This window comes from Musa acuminata, chromosome BXJ1-6 (genome assembly GCF_036884655.1).
Source record: "Musa acuminata AAA Group cultivar baxijiao chromosome BXJ1-6, Cavendish_Baxijiao_AAA, whole genome shotgun sequence".
NCBI classification, from domain to species: domain Eukaryota; kingdom Viridiplantae; phylum Streptophyta; class Magnoliopsida; order Zingiberales; family Musaceae; genus Musa; species Musa acuminata.
Genome location: NC_088332.1, coordinates 19,980,215 through 19,995,896, shown reverse-complemented (window position 1 = coordinate 19,995,896; position 15,682 = coordinate 19,980,215). Strand labels below are relative to the sequence as shown.

Genomic DNA, 15,682 nt, shown 5'->3' with positions numbered 1-15,682 from the left:
GCGAGCTTCCGACGAACTTCCGTCGATCATCCGATAAACCCTCGGTGATGCTCCGCGGACTTCCGGCAAACTCCTGGACTTGCGACGATCCACTTGGCGAGTTCCGATGAGCTTCTTTGGCAAGCTCATGGACTTCTCGGATTTGTTCCCGTAGAACCTCCGACGACTGTCCGAACTTCCGTCGAACTCTCGAACTCCCAACGTGATCATTGTCTTGACTCCGGCGTAACTCCTGCTGCATATCTTACTTTCATCATAGTTAATCCTGCACACTTATCTCAACATATAGATTAGATAACAAATGACAATTGACTACATCATTAAAATTCGAGATTCAACAGTAAGTCCGTAGTCAAGGAGTCGAGTGAATTATTATTAAGATAATAGCCAAAAGGAGTTCTGACAGGTATGACGCACAACTAGCTCAATATTGGGCCTAAAGGGTCACACACATATGTCAGGCATTGTGACAAGTAGAGGTTCGAATATGAGATGTCCGTTGAAGCTCCTATCTTTTGGATATCCAATAAGCCCATGAATTATTGAATCATATGGATAAGATCTAATAAGAGCTAATAAGAGATTAATAGGTAGAGACCCACTAATCTAAGAGGGTTAGATAGTTAGATGGATAGCCAGTACCCAATATGGTAGGATCTATTAGGGTTAAGTTGACAAGGGACCTCTATAAATAGGAGAAAACCAAAGACCCATAGGCTAGAGGTTCTTTTTAGCTACCTCTCCTATTCTCCTCTCTCCCTCTCCTCCTCATACTACAGCCCCTATTTGGGGCGTGTGGACAACAAGAAGGTATAGCCCCTTCTTGATTGTCTGGTGTGCGCAAGGAAGAGTTTTGGGCAACTATTTGATGAGCATCTTCGTAGCCCCTGCCAAGTAGATCGATAACGAAAGTAGAAGTTCTGACATTCACCAATACATACCTTAGGTTCCGCCTCGGACATATGTGATTCATAACGATCAACCTACGACTATCACCATATTGATGTACCAATGACATATAGTATATTAATATACTATATCGTGAGATCAATTTCAAGATTGGGTCTAATAAATATATCATATTAATATATAGATACATAGGATCGAGGACCTCGATCCACCACCCACAAAGTTCCATCATTTATTTTGGTAGTAAATTCATGTATATCTACACATATAATTACTTAATTCATTTGAATCTTAAAGTTTAAGTTATATACAAAATAATCTAACAATTCAAATAATTTTTTTAGATAATTCAATATTAACGGAACAAGAATCCAGAATGGATCAAAATTACGAACCTTACATAAGGCTATTCCTTAAAGCCTAAAAAAGATATATGACACTATTCTTATCTAATTTATATTAGTTTTAATAAAACTATATTAAATATGTATTTATTTCTAACTTAAAATTTTATCTTATTTTTTTATATTTTTAAATATTTTCAAAGGATTTTATGCCTATTTGTACTATTGGTACTGAGCAAGGTATGTCGAGACAATAAAAAATATGAACCTTCACTACAGCATCGTTAAGTTCGATCGTTCTTTTTATACATAAATGTTCAACAATTTCACAACTATTCTAACTAATTAACTCTTATTGACTCCCATCGGTTAACCCGGTTAACAAAGTCTATAATAAAGGATTTGAGATATGCTACTCTATAAGATAATTAATTATATTTAACTTTCAATTCTTCAAGTTCTTTGGATTCTTTAGCTCTTAACACAAACTTAAGGGATCATACGTGTTTTGGTATAGTTTTTATGATGATATTCCTTATATATTGTTTTTGGGTTTTTTTTTCTCAATGATTCCCTTATTTTTAGATTTTTTTTCGTTTGTGTCCTTGTTTTTTCTCTAATACTTTAATTGTTTTTCATTACTCTCAATACCTCTTTATCCTTTTGTCATGGCGGTGGCATTATTGGTCATCTTCATCTTCTCCTATCGATAGGCATTACCAGGCATCTCGGAGTTGCTTTGCTTTTGTAAGCCCTAACCTTTCGCAAGTATAGTTCAAAGGTTAATCAAGGTCATGATAGACAATTGAGATGAGAATATACATGATAGTGGAGTTGAAGTGATAGATGTCAAAGTGAGGGAGGAAAAGAAAGTGATCATGGCACAACAAAGGCAGTAGATTTAAGTGGTGAGGAAGTAGAAGACTATAAATTTAGAGTAAGACGAGTGGAGAATAAAAAACACATGAGCCATAAAAATAGATAACAATGAGGGTCATGATGATATGGATGGTCGAGGCAAAGACACAACTAAGCCAATTACAAATGATTGAAGCCCGGTAAAAGTAGAGCAAATATGAAATGATCGACAATATTTATCTGGAAGAAGAGACGACCACTATCAAGAATATTATTATCGTGATTGAAAGAAGAAAGAAATATCGGCGATGATGAAAGGTATTTAAGATATTAGAGAAAAAACGAAGATATCAAATTTAAAAAACTGCAGACACGGCATAACTTGAAAATATATATTTAAAAAAAAGTTATTGAGAAACGAAGATGGTTAAAATGCTATATATAAAAGTTTTGTGGCGGGCTGTTGGATAAGCTTTTATTGCTGTTGATAGACCGTTTCTGAAGCCACGGCACACGAGGTACCGCCACCATATTTCGATGGCCGCCGCCGCCGCTGCTTCTGCTTCATCCGTCGCTTCCTCGTCTCTAGTACCAAAGAAAACCTTTTCCTTCGCTCCACTCCACGCTTCTTTGCCGGTTCCCAAGTTCCTCAATGGAAGTGGGAGGAGACCGTCTTCCTCCTCTTCCCTGAGGAAGACTGGGTGGGGCAGTGTATTGGTCGCTCCCAGTGGCCGGAAAGCTGTGGTTTGTTCCTCTTCATCGTCGTCGTCGTCGTCGTCGCTCCCTCTTCCTGCGGCGTTGCTCTTTGATTGTGATGGTGTCCTCGTCGACACGGAGAAGGATGGGCACCGCATATCGTTCAATGAGACCTTTGCTGAGGTGGGTCTTCTATTTTTCGAGGTCAATAGGATTGAGTTCATCTAATTGTGTCGAGAAATTGCTTGTTTGTCAAATAGGTCTTATTTTCAAGGAGGCAGTGAGAGTAGCTACACGGTGAATTATGATTAAATCAAATAAATTTTGGCTATTGATCTCCATCCTTTCTAATTTACGTAACCTTTTCCTCTTTACCAGACAAATTCTAGGCAGTGGATCTGATTCAGTTGCATGAAAATTCTTATTTTGACTGCTATGGCTGCAGAGGGAATTGGGAGTCAGTTGGGATGTACCGCTTTATGGCGAATTACTCAAGATTGGTGGTGGGAAGGAGAGGTGAAATTTTGTTTCTATTACTGGCTTTTTCTTAAGTGCCTAGACTGATCATCCATCAATTTGATAGTTTATGGTTATCTGCTTGTTCAGTTTACTTAACATTTATAGTAGTTACCAAGTTAAGGCAAGTTTGACATTATTTTAGAGGGAACACAAGGTCGATATTTGTTATACATAGTGTGTATGGAGTTAAGAAAGTTAGTGGAGACAAGTTTCCTCTGCCAACATTGAACGTCTCACTGAAATTTTTGTTACGGCTTTGCATTGTAAGTCTAGTAAACAAACTTAGTTTTGTTGAGTAGGCATGTGGAACACATATGGAGCAACACATATGATCATGGACCCAAGTGCTTTCATATCATATAAGGTTTAAGTGGCTTATAATTGAATTAATACAAAAGTTGGCTGATGTGGTTAGTTGGTTGTAGTCCCTGGGCCTTAGTGCCTAAATATGATAGTGGCAATTGCATGTGAATCCATAGTGGGCTTTGTAAGTGGCAACAGGACAAACCCTACGCAATGCTAAAATGGAAAAAATTGCAAAAAAGTTGACACATCCTTGGCTCAATGTTATATCTAATCTTTTATTCTATTCATGTTTTTATTATTTCTCTTAGAATGACAGCATATTTTGACAAGACGGGCTGGCCAGTTAAAGCCCCAAAGACAGAAGAAGAAAGAAAAGAATTTATAGCTTCTCTTCACAAGAGAAAGACAGAATTATTTATGGCTCTTATTGAGAAGAAGCTGCTTCCACTTCGTCCTGGTGTTGAAAGGTCAGAAAATATGGAGCTTCTGCTCCAATAAGCTGTACAGTAATTTGAAACAATTTGAACTATTTATTATTATGTGTGGATCCAACTTGATATATATTTGAATAGAGAATATAGTATGGTGTATCTCTTTTGATCATATGCATCGTCAAAGTCAATAGCATTAATTTTCATTGTAGTTGACTTGTATCTTTTGTACACATAACTATCTCCATAAAATCAATGGCATCACATATTTTTGGCATATGTTTCTTATGGATTGTTAGAGAAGTTTTAATTTTGTTTTGATTTCTACCATCTTATCAAGGGTATTATTTTTGTAAACAATGCATGACATTGAACATTTCTATGGACACCTAGATGAGAAGCTAGTAGCCTATGTAACTTTTAAATTTCAGCTAATTTTATAGATAGCTAAGAATCTTTGAGTAAGATTATGTTATGTGACCTGGATTTGTTCACTTTGTTGGTAGTGTTACGATTAAATCTGTGACAGGTGAAGGGTTTGAACTTGGTTGGAAGAGAGGGAGAAAAGAGCGGAAACATTGTGTTATATATTCTTTTGCTCAGTCCTAAAGTGGTTATGATATTTCTTTTGATCATGATTTCAGTAATCAGTTGTTTACCAGTCTAAGGAATGATATCGGATCATATGATCCAGTATCCATTTTTATGTAATTTGTTCTTTGGTGATACTGGACAGGATGGGTTGGTATACCACCTAGCACACTGGAATTACAATTCGGTATATTACCAAAAAATATTGTATCGGAGCAAGAAATAAAACTTTGTTTTTATGTGGAAATTTGATCAGACAATAAATTTATGTGGAAATTTGGGAAATGGGTTTTGTAGTCCATCAACAATGAGGCATATGATTTTGGTATCCTCTTCCTAGTATAATCTAGAGCCCACTACAACAACATCAACTATGATTAAGATTTAATTTTGTAGAAAGGTCTATATGTTTTGTGACATAGATGTGGTTATCTAATCATAAGCATATTTGATATTATCGGCACAACTGTTAATTAAATGTTTCAAATCGTTAATACTGCTGAAGAGTCTTAACAAATATTGATACATGTGTTATGGGGTGCAGGTCTTCTAGACCAATCTAGTTCTTTCACGGGCACAAGTAATGTGAAAAATTCTGAACTCTATTATTGCGTTGACATGTGGAGATGAAGTGGGTAGCTTAGTTGGCAGCAATATGGTACTTTGCCTTACTTCCAGTGGTGGAGCTAGCTGGACCATTTGTTGGAGGGAGGAGAACTTCCATAGGGTCTTGCAAGAAAAGGAAGCACTGAAGGTGAAGGGTGCATAGGACTGAACTCAAGTGGGGGTTCCTTTGATGATCTTATGAACCAAATGAAGAAGGGAGGATGGTTTAAGGGAGCAACTAGAAGACTTAACAAGCCAGGAATTGTGTTCCTTGGCTAGTTGAATGGTCTACATTATAAGTGCTTTGGTCACTAGTGGTTATAGTGGAGTGGTGAGTTACTGAACCCCTGCACCATCAGCTATTTGGAAGCAGTGTTTGGTGCTAGTGGATAGTCTCTACGACCCCAACATCCTCTATGGTATACCATAATAGAGGGAGTCATGGAGGACAACAATGACACTTCACACAAGCAGATGGACTACACTTGGGGAGCAATGCAGGCCCTCTGAAAATGATTGACAAATTGCCTTCTAATCCTCATCCTTGTCTTGGCTGAGGATTCGGTTACGCAATATATTCCTCCATACATAACAAACTTTAGGGGGTGGATGACTCCAGTTGTGGTTGTGAGCATATGAACAATCGGAAGTTAGCCTTCTCTGTACTTTGATTTTCTTGATATATGCTTATGGTGGATATAAAATACCAAGTAACTGTTACATTATAACTTCTTACATGAACTGAACTTCAAATGGCACCTTGGATGTTTTTCTTTACTGAGTGACTTTAACATTCATTCTTTTGTAATGGTTGCAGTATCATCTTAATAGGGACTATTTTGAAGCATCTGAATAAGAGTTTCCAAAAGAACTATAAAAGAAAACTAAATGAAAATTTGATACGCATGAACCTGAAAGATTTGGATAATTATTTTCCTAACTTTTTTCTTATAACTTCAATTTTACCAGGCTAAAAGTTTCTTCTAGATTGTTAACCAAGATATTTATTGCTCAAGTTTGCAAGCTTGTTAATGATTTTGTTTTTTCATGTATAAGGAAGCTTATCTGTGTCTAATACACAGCCTCAAATTTAAACATAAATATGATAGCTGGTTTTTTTAATGTGGTTAATGCTATGGATTAACATAAAAAATTTCTTATACAAAACCTTTCCCCTAAAGTTTATATCTATGCAAATGCCATCAAACTGCAATGAAAATTGGTATTTGCTTTTCATTTAACATCAGATTGTCACCTTCTTTAATCTAGAATAACAGTTTGATTAATCTGTGATTTATAATATAAGTTTCCTGCAATGTGTAGGTTGATTGATGAGGCTCTAGCAAAAGGAGTAAAAGTTGCTGTATGTAGTACTTCGAATGAGAAGGCGGTATGTGATATATTTCAGAATTACCGTCACATCATCATCTAAATGTCATTCGTGAAATTTAATGCACAGATATACTTGCTAATTCACTCGATCACCTGCAGAAAAGATCAATTTCAGTAAAAAATAAATAGTCAATGGATATTGACCGAGATCACTGCTTGTTATGAGTCTTATTACAATACAAAAATATTATTTCTGAACCTTGACGTGCCATCATCATTAAAATTCAGTAATGGACTATGTCTTGCTTTTCTGGATATATTCCCCTCAAAATACTGTTGGGTACCCAGAGTTACTGTAAGCTTTCTCAGTGTAAATCATGGTTGACATTTTTTTTCCCATCCTGCCTAAGCATTATGATTTTCAAGAAAGTAAAAGATATTGAAGAAAAAGTTTTTTGTTGCTTCTTTAAATTCATGTGATGTAAGTGACAAATTCTACATGCATGTGTAATGCAGGTTGCAGCAATAGTTTCATTTTTACTAGGCCCTGATAAAGCAGATAAGATAACAATATTTGCTGGAGATGTTGTTCCTCGCAAAAAGCCTGATCCGGTATGCTATTTCTTATTCTGCTATTCTGTTAATGGTAAATATATTATGATGTAGAGATACATTGACTTTGCTAAGTTAGGATTATAGATTCAGTCACTGTTTGAACCATCAATTTTCTTTTCATTATTTTTGAATGTTTTCTGCATAAACTTCTCAGGTCGGCTTCTTTCTGGATCAGAGACTAGAAAAAACTTTTCACTTCTTTAGGTATCCAAATATATAACAGGAAAAGAAACCATAATTCAGTTAAGCTCTGAAAGTATCTAGATAAAGGATATTTACATTCTTATATGACTGTGAGTTTATTTGTTTCCTCCAAGCACCTTTAAAACTAATTTTCTGTTCTGTTTAATATGTTTGCTTTTTGGTCGTTTTCTTATAATGAAGATAGCAGTGGAATAACCGAAGCTTTTGACATATAGTAGATCATATATTACTTCCCTGGTAGTCACCTTCCTCTATCTGTGGCATTTCTTTCTTAAGATTCCTCTGTTGTTGTTGAATAGAAGACATGATATTTTTATGCCATGTCTGCTGAACATTGTTTTCCTTTTCAATGGTAGATATTCTAAAATGATTGCCTAAATCCATGAGTTTCAAGTTAAGATACTGCTCTTAAGAAAGTTGATACTTCTAATATTTGTTGAAAATATCACATATGTGGCTTTATATACATATGTGGCTATATAACCACATTGCATAGGGCCTGTGCCCTCTCATTGTATGATCTGATTTCTTATGCTTTTACATATCTGGTTGTTTGTAGCAATGCAGCCACTTATGTGTTTCATATAGAAAATTAGCATATACAACTGTAAATATTATCTGCATATGGGGTCTGCATATGCATGAATATGTGATCATCATATGTACTTTATGTTTCTTAGTGCTATTTTTTCTACTGTTTTATTATTTTGTTAGTACAGAAAACTATAAATAATTAAACCTTTGTTAGGGATCTTATATTTAATGCTTTGTATCATTCCATGTCCTAATCATGTATACCTTTGATTATATTATTTGAATGTTATAATATCTACTGCATATGCACCCACATGTGGACCCACATATGCCCTATACCTTTTCTTTAATTGACTACATATGGCAGCCACTTTTTTTATACTTAAATATAGTTCACTAGAGGAAAGATTACCTACACGTTTTAAAGCATGTATATAGGTATCTTCCTATTGTCTCAAATTTATGCATATTTGATTTTAAAAAATATTTGCATTTGTAATTTCTATTTTTTGGTCTTGTAATAAAATTCACTTACCACCAAAATATATATTTGCAATTTATAAGGCATGATGATGATCCTTAATTCCTTATAGTGGCTTATTCTGTTAAAACTGCTTATTGTTTCTTTTGGACAGGCCATCTACTTGTTAGCAGCTGAAACTCTTGGTGTAGATCCATCTAGGTATGACTTGATACATGACAATTAAATATGATGCACTTCATTAAAGAATATGTACTTATAGAACATGGCATGTAAGAACAATCTGAATATTATTAACTTGTATACTAAGAAAAAAATGTATCATATTTATAATAAAATAAGGCTACAAGAAAACAGAGAAGGTAACAACAACTTACAATGTTGGAAGAAAAGATTATTGTTTTAATTACATTGACTATAATGTGTTGCTCAAAACAGATGAAACTGAACAACATATTTAATATTACATATCCATCCCCACTCAAGAAAATCACGTATCCATCTTGTTTACCAGCTAAATCACATTTTAAAGTAAGCAAACCTTTATCAACAAAATATCTTTCAAGTATTTATTCCTAGGGTAACTGAATAATATTAATTATTTTGAAAATTTTAATGAAGATATGTCATGTATCTGAAACGTATCTTGGTAGTAGCAATATCCAGTAAGCTTTTACAATCCTTTCTCATAGTCTAGAGGTTACAGGATATCTTTGTAGGATGCAGTGTTTATATAGCTGCTGGGCTCTCACAGGAGGTATGAATCCACCAATTATATGCTGTGTTAGTGCAGTCATACTACTTTATCCAATAGTGCCTTTCAAGCTTTCCTGATTAGTCATGTAGGTCCATGTTGGTAATTTAAGTTGGAGGAAGAAAAGTTGCATGCTCTGCAGTCACACTTCCACATCCCATGCACTTGTAATGTCATGTCATGGACTGCATGTCCATGGTCATCGCTTGTGCCTTGGTTGTATTTCCTTCCATCAAAGAACAGGAGGGAAAGCTGTTTAAATTTGATAAATTTTCAATCTTTTTAAAGTATCCTCGAACCAATTCCATTTTAGATCATGCAATTTCCTTGTTTAATAAGAACCTGATACTATATGTAAATTGTCATTTTACACCTAGTCCTACATGGCTAGATGTATGTTGATTCAATTTATGAGAAAATTTTGCTCATCTCATCTAGCTCAAGTTGTTATAGTTTAACCTAGAATAGTAGACTCATTCTTGGATATTATCACAATTAATCTCCTTCCATTGTCTTCTGTAAATGTTTCAGTTGAACAAGTAGGACTCTTTAATTTTTCTTATTGTCGATTTATCATGCTTAGCGTCCATTACGTTGCAGCTGTGTTGTGGTAGAAGACAGTGCCATAGGTCTATCAGCTGCCAAAGCTGCTGGGATGACGTGCATAGTAACAAAGAGCGGGTAAGAAAGTTTATTTTCACGGTGTTGCTTTTGTTACTTTAGTTTTGGCAACAGATTATAGAATCAACAAAATTCATGATAGAGAATAGAAAGTAGGACTTTATTATCTTAATTATTAAGTTTCAAGCTAAAAATAATATAGGCCTGACCATTTTAAACCTTGGTTCCTTTTTGTGAAATTAGGAGGATTAGCCTACTAGAATACACAAATATATTATTTGCCATGCTTAAATAAAATTCTATTTATCTAAGTAATCTCGATAGCTTTTGAATCTATCAGGTCATCATAGTATGCCAATCAGCAAAGGAAGCTACCAGAAAACCTATTCCATCATCTCTCATGTCCATGTTACTGATACCTATTCAAGAATCTAAAGAACTTTCAGTGAAGTCCTTCAGCATTTGATCTTTTTCAAATTGTTTTTTCTCCCTTCTCTCTGTCCTTTCTGGTTAATCAGGTGGCATCATCTAAATTTGTTCTGCTGCACCAACAAAATTTTAGTGTTGTCTTATTTCTTTAGTGAATGATTTTGACATTTATAATGTGTAAAAAATATCTTCTTTTACATCAGTTGATAATTGTTTAATGATGACTGAAGTACTTGGTTTTACATATTCAAGTGGCCCATCACAGGGGCAGTCTAGTTCATAGGTTTATCTAAATGAAGATCCAGGGTCTGGGTGAAGGCTTAGATAATATAATTAGTAACCAAGTTTGCAGCCTACTCAGTGCGGGTCATTGCTTTTCTTCTTTCAAGAAATACATGGTGCAGGAAATTGGTATTTCTTTTGCCTCATTTGCAAATTTACCAGACTGTTGAACTAGCATGAGTAATGATGCAAACAATCTAATCATACTGGTTTATAAACTTCAATCCCACATTTCCATTAGAAATTGAATGTCTATAATTTGATCAGATTTGTACAAAGGAACTAAGTTTAGTGTTGCGACGAAAGGAATTACTCTTGTGGATAGAGTCATTGTGTAATAGGTCTATTATATTTAGTTACCACAAGCAAATTTTCCAAAGATATGATAACCAAAAGTGTGCATCTTGTTGTATTAGACATGTAAGCAAAATTTTCAACTTGAATCTAATTGTCTAAATCTGCTTCCTATGGTTGCCTACAGATACACAGCCGAAGAGAACTTTGTGACAGCAGATGCAGTTTTTGATTGCATAGGAGACCCTCCTGAAGTGCGGTTTGACTTGACTTTCTGTGCCAACCTTCTCCAGAAGCAATATGTCAGCTAAGATATGTAGCTTGACAATTCTGCTTCCTACCTTTATTCTCAGATTCACAAATAGGAGACAGATTTGTCAACCATGTTATGGTTTGTTGTCAAAATCAAAAAAATGAAATTGAGTTGTCATTATATCACAACCAATGATTCATTTGCAACAGATTCAAAAGATGAACTCGCATCAAATGATCTCATGCTTGATTGTATAGCAAACCACATTATATTATGCTGTCCTGATTTGGTTCAATAAACCTTAATGAAACCCTATTGCTAATTTTTATAGCCTAGAGATGATGCAACATTTGTTATTCCCTACTCATTCTCAGTTTATTACTTTTAACTTTTTTTTTTTCCTGTTTTCTCTCTTTCATGTAAATTTTTCAGTCAGAATAATGATGTTAATGAGCATTCTGATCAAGTGCAGAAGCTGAATTAAATGTCAAACTGAGTACCATAATTTACATCTGTTGATAAAAGAGTTACCATTAGGAAATGGTCACTTTCTGCCTTTATGGCACAAAGCTGAGATTTGAATCCAATTATGCTAATTCATTGGAACGTCTCTAATGTTGCTATTAATCTCAAATTTTCTTTTTGTCTTTTTAAATTTGGTGAGGGAGAAAAGCAAATTGTTGTTATAGATATATACTAGCAAAGGAAGTAAACCTCATTATTGGGTTTTGAGATTGTTGTATTTAGTTGCTGAACTTGAAACATATTTAGTTTTTCTTCTTTGACAGATAATAATTAATTAAAAAATATTTCATATTGTACAAGATTGAGCAAAATTTTTTAAAAAAGAAGGAAAATATGATATTTCAAGGACTTGAGATCATAAACAATCGAATCTTCCCTCAACTGTAGAAGAGACCAAGAGCACAACATCTGTCAACCACCTTAGATTTCAATGTCACTTTTTGTTCAGTTCACCAGCTTCTTCAGCTAAATAGTATGAGAAAATGGCCCAAGTAGGAAGAGAGGACAGAAGAAATGATCAAGTTGAGCAAGTTTACATTCCAATACATAAATTACTTGGGAATGCAATTCTGAAGCTTCAATTTTAGCTTCGCAGATCACCCAGCAAAATAATACCGATACCTAGTAAAAGATGAGTTTTCCTTAAGATCACACGGCCTCATCACTAGTCTTCTCATATTGTAGTAGTCCTGAATAGATAAAGGAACCAAGCATTGCTCATGACCTGGCTTCCTATCATGACCTCGGCTTCCTTTCTTGATTGCAGGATCATCCGAATGCAGCACTTGTCGCTGTCCCAAGTCTTTATTCGGCTGACAGCCCACGAGTTTGGGCTTTAATAAGGAGGGTACGGTGATCATGAAAATAGGGAGAAAAACTATTATAACGAGGCAGGAAATTACAACAGTAATTTGATTCAAAAATTAGGAGAAAATGATAGAAAAATAAGATAAGGAAAGGGAAAAAAGATAAAGAACAACACAGAGAGACTGTTCTCAATCATTCAGGCAGTATTCTCATCTCAGGTTAGATCAAATCTATAACAGATTTTTTCTGTGATTACTTGAAAGGAATTTAGATATTGTGCACAGTGATGTAATCCTTGTATCCCAATTATTCTCCTGAGATTGTTGCTTGGGTTTTGGACAAAAGACTTTGAGATTTGTATATTCATTATTCTTATAATAAATTATCTTTGGTTTGCCCTATGATTTTTATCCTTTACGTTGGAGGGGTTTTTCACGTAAATCTCGGTGTCATATTTGATTGTGATTTCCATTTAATTCCATTGCGTGTTACGACCTGCTTGTATTTGTTCGTATTCAAAAGTTTATTTCTCTTTATATCCCATCAACTGGTATCAGAGCAGGGTTTTGGTGATTTAAATTTTTATGTTTAAACATGGAGGCTTGTAGTATTTCTCGCATGATTAGCTTGAATGGAAACAATTGGATGATATAGAAACCAAGAATGGAAAATCTCTTATATTGCAAAGATTTGTATAGACCTTTGCAAGGGGATAGTGCAAAGCCCGTAATTATGACAGATGATGAGTGGAAGAGGTAAGATCGAAAAATAGTTGGGTTTATTCGACAGTGGCTCGATGACAATGTCTTTCACCATGTTTCTACTGAAAGTTCTGTATATTCTCTTTGAAAAAAGTTGAAAAGTCTCTATGAAAGAAAAATAACTGGTAACAAAGCTTTCTTGATTAGAAAACTCGTAAACTTGAAATATAAAGAGGGTGCTTATATTGCTGAGCATTTGAATGAAATGCAGAGTATCATTAACCAATTATCCTCTATGAAAATGTCTCTTGATGATGAGTTGTAGGCATTGTTACTTCTCAGTTTTTTGCTAGAAAGTTAGGAGATATTGGTGTTTTCCCTTAGTAATTTTGCACCAGATGGTGTTATCATTATGAGTCAAATAACAAAAAGTTAATTGAATGAGGAGTTAAGAAGAAAGAATTCAGCAACATCTCAAAATGATTCACAGGCACTTATATCAGAAAACAGAGGAAGGTTAAAGTTCAAGGATAAAAGCAGTTCACGCATGGGTAGAAGCAAGTCAAGATCAAGAAAAGATATTATTTGCTATAACTGTGGTGAGAAAGAACATTACAAGAACTAATGCAAGCAACCTAAGAAGAGCAAGAAAAAAGGAAAAGAAGTGGAGTCTACAGAGTCAAAAGATAATACTACAGCTATAATGGGCGGTGATTATTTGATTTTGTCTCCTTCTGATAATATTTTTTCTTATATGTGTTAGGATCTTGAGTGGGTGATTGATACATATGCTTTTTATCATGCTACACTACAGAGAGAGTTTTTTGCTACCTATAGGTCTGAAAATTTTGGTGTTATCAAGATGGGTAACTATGGCACGGCGGACATCATTAGCATGTGTGATATCAACATAAAGACCAACATTGGTTACAAGTTGATGTTTAAGGATGTGAGGTATATGATTGACTTAAGGCTAAATTTAATTTCAATTAGAAGGTTAGATGATGAAGACTATGATGACATATTTCGTAGAGGGCAATGAAAGCTTAGTAAGGGTTCTCTTGTTATAGATAGTGGAAAGAAATGTCACACTTTATATAAGTTATAGCCAATTCTTGTGGTGAGCAGTTAAATACTATAGAGAAAGACTTCAGCATGGAGTTGTGGCATAAGCGATTGGGACACATGAGCGAGAAGGGACTGCAAGCTCGTTCCAAGAGAGATGTATTGCCATACCTCAGAGGTGCACATCTAAACCCTTGTATTGATTGTTTGGCTAGTAAACAACACAAAGTTTCATTTGCTAGTCCTACTTTGTCTAGAAAAATTCATGCCTTAGATCGTGTTTATACAGATGTATGTGGTCCTTTGAGGATAAAAACTCCTTGTGGATCTGTTAATATTCCTGGTATTAGTGGTGCACTTTATTTTGTCACTTTTATAGATGATTTTTCTAGAAAAGTTTGGGCCTATGCTATGAAGACTAAAGATTATGTTATTAATGTTTTCAAAGATTTTCATGCTAGAGTTGAAAGGGAGACAGAAAGACAATTGAAATATATAAGATCGGATAATGGTGATGAGTACACCGGATTGTTTAATGATTATTATAGGTCACATGACATCCAACATGAGATGATAGTTCCTAGTACACCTCAGCATAATGCTATTGTAGAGAGGATGAACTGCACCTATCATGGAAAAGATCAGATGCATGCTTTCACATGCCAAGCTACCCAAAATGTTTTGGGATGAGGCTTTGAGGACTACAGTTGATGTGATCAACTTGTCACAATGTACAACCCTAGATGATGATGTTGTAGAGCATGTATAGTTATAGAAAGATGTTTCCTACATGCATTTGAGAGTGTTTGGTTGTTGTGTATTTGCACATGTTCCAAACAATGAGAGGTCCAAGCTAGATGGTAAGACAAAAGAATGTATTTTTCTTGGCTACTCACATGATCGGTTTAGTTACAGGCTTTGAGATTCAGAAAAGCAGAATGTGTTTAAAAGCAGAGATGTGGTCTTCTTTGAGGATCAAACCTTTGAGGATTTAAAGAAGAAGGCACCAGCCAAGACTTCTGCAGAAGGATTAGCAGATTGTGACCCAGTTACTCCTCTAGTATATCATGGTGATGGGGGAGATATGTAGGAAGATGGTATAGAGTCCGATATTGATCTACTTGTAGGACATGTTGAGCAAGAAAAAGTTAGAGAGTAACTTCCCACAAAACGTCAGTTGAGAAAATCTTCTAGACAACGTAAACTTTCCAAAAGATATGCTACAAATGAGTTTGTGATGTTTACTAATGCAGGTGAATTATAGAGTTACTAGGAAGCAGTTGAAAGTGAGCAGAAAAAGAAATTGTTAGTTGTTATATAGGAAGAGATGGATGCTCTACAGAAGAACCACATATATGATTTAGTGCAACTACCAAAGGGAATGAAGGCCTTAAAGAACAAGTTGGTTTTTCAGTTGAAGACTCAATAATATTATTCTCAACCAAAGTACAAAGCTAGATTGGTTGTGAAAGACTTTGGTTAAAAGAAATATATTGACTTTGAAGAGATTTTTTCTCCTGTTGTT

At 34.9% G+C, this 15,682-nt stretch overlaps 1 protein-coding gene across 1 annotated transcript; it reads left to right on the top strand.

Moving 5' to 3' along the window:
* The first annotated feature begins 2,583 nt into the window (after window positions 1-2,583).
* On the top strand, window positions 2,584-11,389 carry LOC103988670 (CBBY-like protein). Its single transcript, XM_009407275.3, has 8 exons — window positions 2,584-2,990; window positions 3,253-3,323; window positions 3,941-4,099; window positions 6,584-6,650; window positions 7,109-7,204; window positions 8,581-8,627; window positions 9,781-9,861; window positions 10,994-11,389. The coding sequence occupies exons 1-8, from the start codon at window positions 2,649-2,651 to the stop codon at window positions 11,115-11,117; spliced, it is 987 nt and encodes a 328-aa protein (XP_009405550.2). The 5' UTR covers window positions 2,584-2,648; the 3' UTR covers window positions 11,118-11,389.
* Window positions 11,390-15,682: the final 4,293 nt, after the last annotated feature.

Excerpts from the sequence above, each read along its gene's own strand:
- LOC103988670 (XM_009407275.3), top strand. The coding sequence starts at position 2,649 with ATGGCCGCCGCCGCCGCTGCTTCTGCTTCATCCGTCGCTTCCTCGTCT. Across the intron at positions 4,100-6,583 it reads CTTCGTCCTGGTGTTGAAAG|GTTGATTGATGAGGCTCTAG; the intron begins GTCAGAAAATAT and ends TGCAATGTGTAG. Across the intron at positions 9,862-10,993 it reads TGCATAGTAACAAAGAGCGG|ATACACAGCCGAAGAGAACT; the intron begins GTAAGAAAGTTT and ends GGTTGCCTACAG.